Here is a 1,125-nt window from a genome sequence, read left to right as displayed (position 1 = left end):
AGAGTCCTCAGCCACTCTAGACTCAGGGAACCTGGCAGAAGGGAGGACAGAAGGGAGGGAGAAGATGCTGGAGGAAGGGTCATTGAATGACAGGGTGTGAGGACAAGGTGGCTCCTGGGTCTCCACAGGGCACACTTCCTTGCACAAAAGAACACAGATTCTATGGCATGAAAGCTCTAGTGATATGAACAATTTGCCAGGGGAGATGCCAAAAGACTGTATAACGAGACAGAACCAAGGACCCGCAGACAGACTCTGCTTGATCAGCAAAGATCCCGCCCTGTTAGAAATGATCCAGGAGAGATACATTTGGGTAAAAACAGACTTTTTAGGGCAAAGACCCTAAGGCTTCCAACACAGAGGTGACAGGCCAGAAATGTCCCAGACTGACCCAACAGGAGGTCAGAAAGCTCATATCATCTCTTCTGGGCACAAACAGACAGACAATGACAGAAAGTCAAGAGGAGGCAAAGCCAGGAGGGCGAGAGTCAGACGTCCGTGTGGAACACAGGGCTTCAAGGGGATCTCTGGACAGGTGCTAGCCGGTGTACAGGCTCAGGGTTACTCAGGAAGATGGCGAATTGTTTGAGGAACACCCTAAGCTGTCCTCTATGGCATAAACCCGAGGATGCAGTGTTCCCTGAACTGGTGTTTCTGACGAATCCTCATGAACTTGTGCCCACATCAAGAATGAGGTCAGGGGCTACCATGAAAGATATCATACCTCTGACTTCCTGCCCTGCCCCCACCCCGCAGGTCAGCCCAAGTCTGCGCCCGCGGTCACTCTGTTCCCGCCCTCCTCTGAGGAGCTCAGCGCCAAAAAGGCCACACTGGTGTGTCTCATCAATGACTTCTACCCCGGCGCTGTGACGGTGGCCTGGAAGGCAGACGGCAGCCCCATCACCCAGGGCGTGGAGACCACCAAGCCCTCAAAACAGAGCAACAACAAGTACGCGGCCAGCAGCTACCTGAGCCTGACGCCTGAAAGCTGGAAATCTAGGAGCAGCTACAGCTGCCAGGTCACGCACGAGGGGAGCACCGTGGAGAAGACTCTGACCCCCTCACAGTGTTCTTAGGACCCTGTGCCCACCCCACAGAGAGGCAGGAACAGAAGGATACCCGGGA

At 54.5% G+C, this 1,125-nt stretch overlaps 1 protein-coding gene across 1 annotated transcript in view; it reads left to right on the top strand.

Annotated features, from left to right (window-relative positions):
• Window positions 1-1,116, top strand: part of LOC111736943 (immunoglobulin lambda-1 light chain-like) — a 52,156-nt gene extending 51,040 nt beyond the window's left edge. Inside the window, exon 4 of the mRNA XM_023528165.1 lies at window positions 757-1,116. Coding sequence (XP_023383933.1) covers window positions 757-1,076 — 320 coding nt within the window. The 3' untranslated portion in view covers window positions 1,077-1,116. The remainder of the gene's footprint in view (window positions 1-756) is intronic.
• Window positions 1,117-1,125: the final 9 nt, after the last annotated feature.

Source organism: Pteropus vampyrus, unplaced genomic scaffold (genome assembly GCF_000151845.1).
Source record: "Pteropus vampyrus isolate Shadow unplaced genomic scaffold, Pvam_2.0 Scaffold23, whole genome shotgun sequence".
In the NCBI taxonomy this organism is placed as follows: Eukaryota; Metazoa; Chordata; class Mammalia; order Chiroptera; family Pteropodidae; genus Pteropus; species Pteropus vampyrus.
Note: the sequence above shows the minus strand (reverse complement) of the source record. Positions and strands in the feature narration are given on the sequence as shown.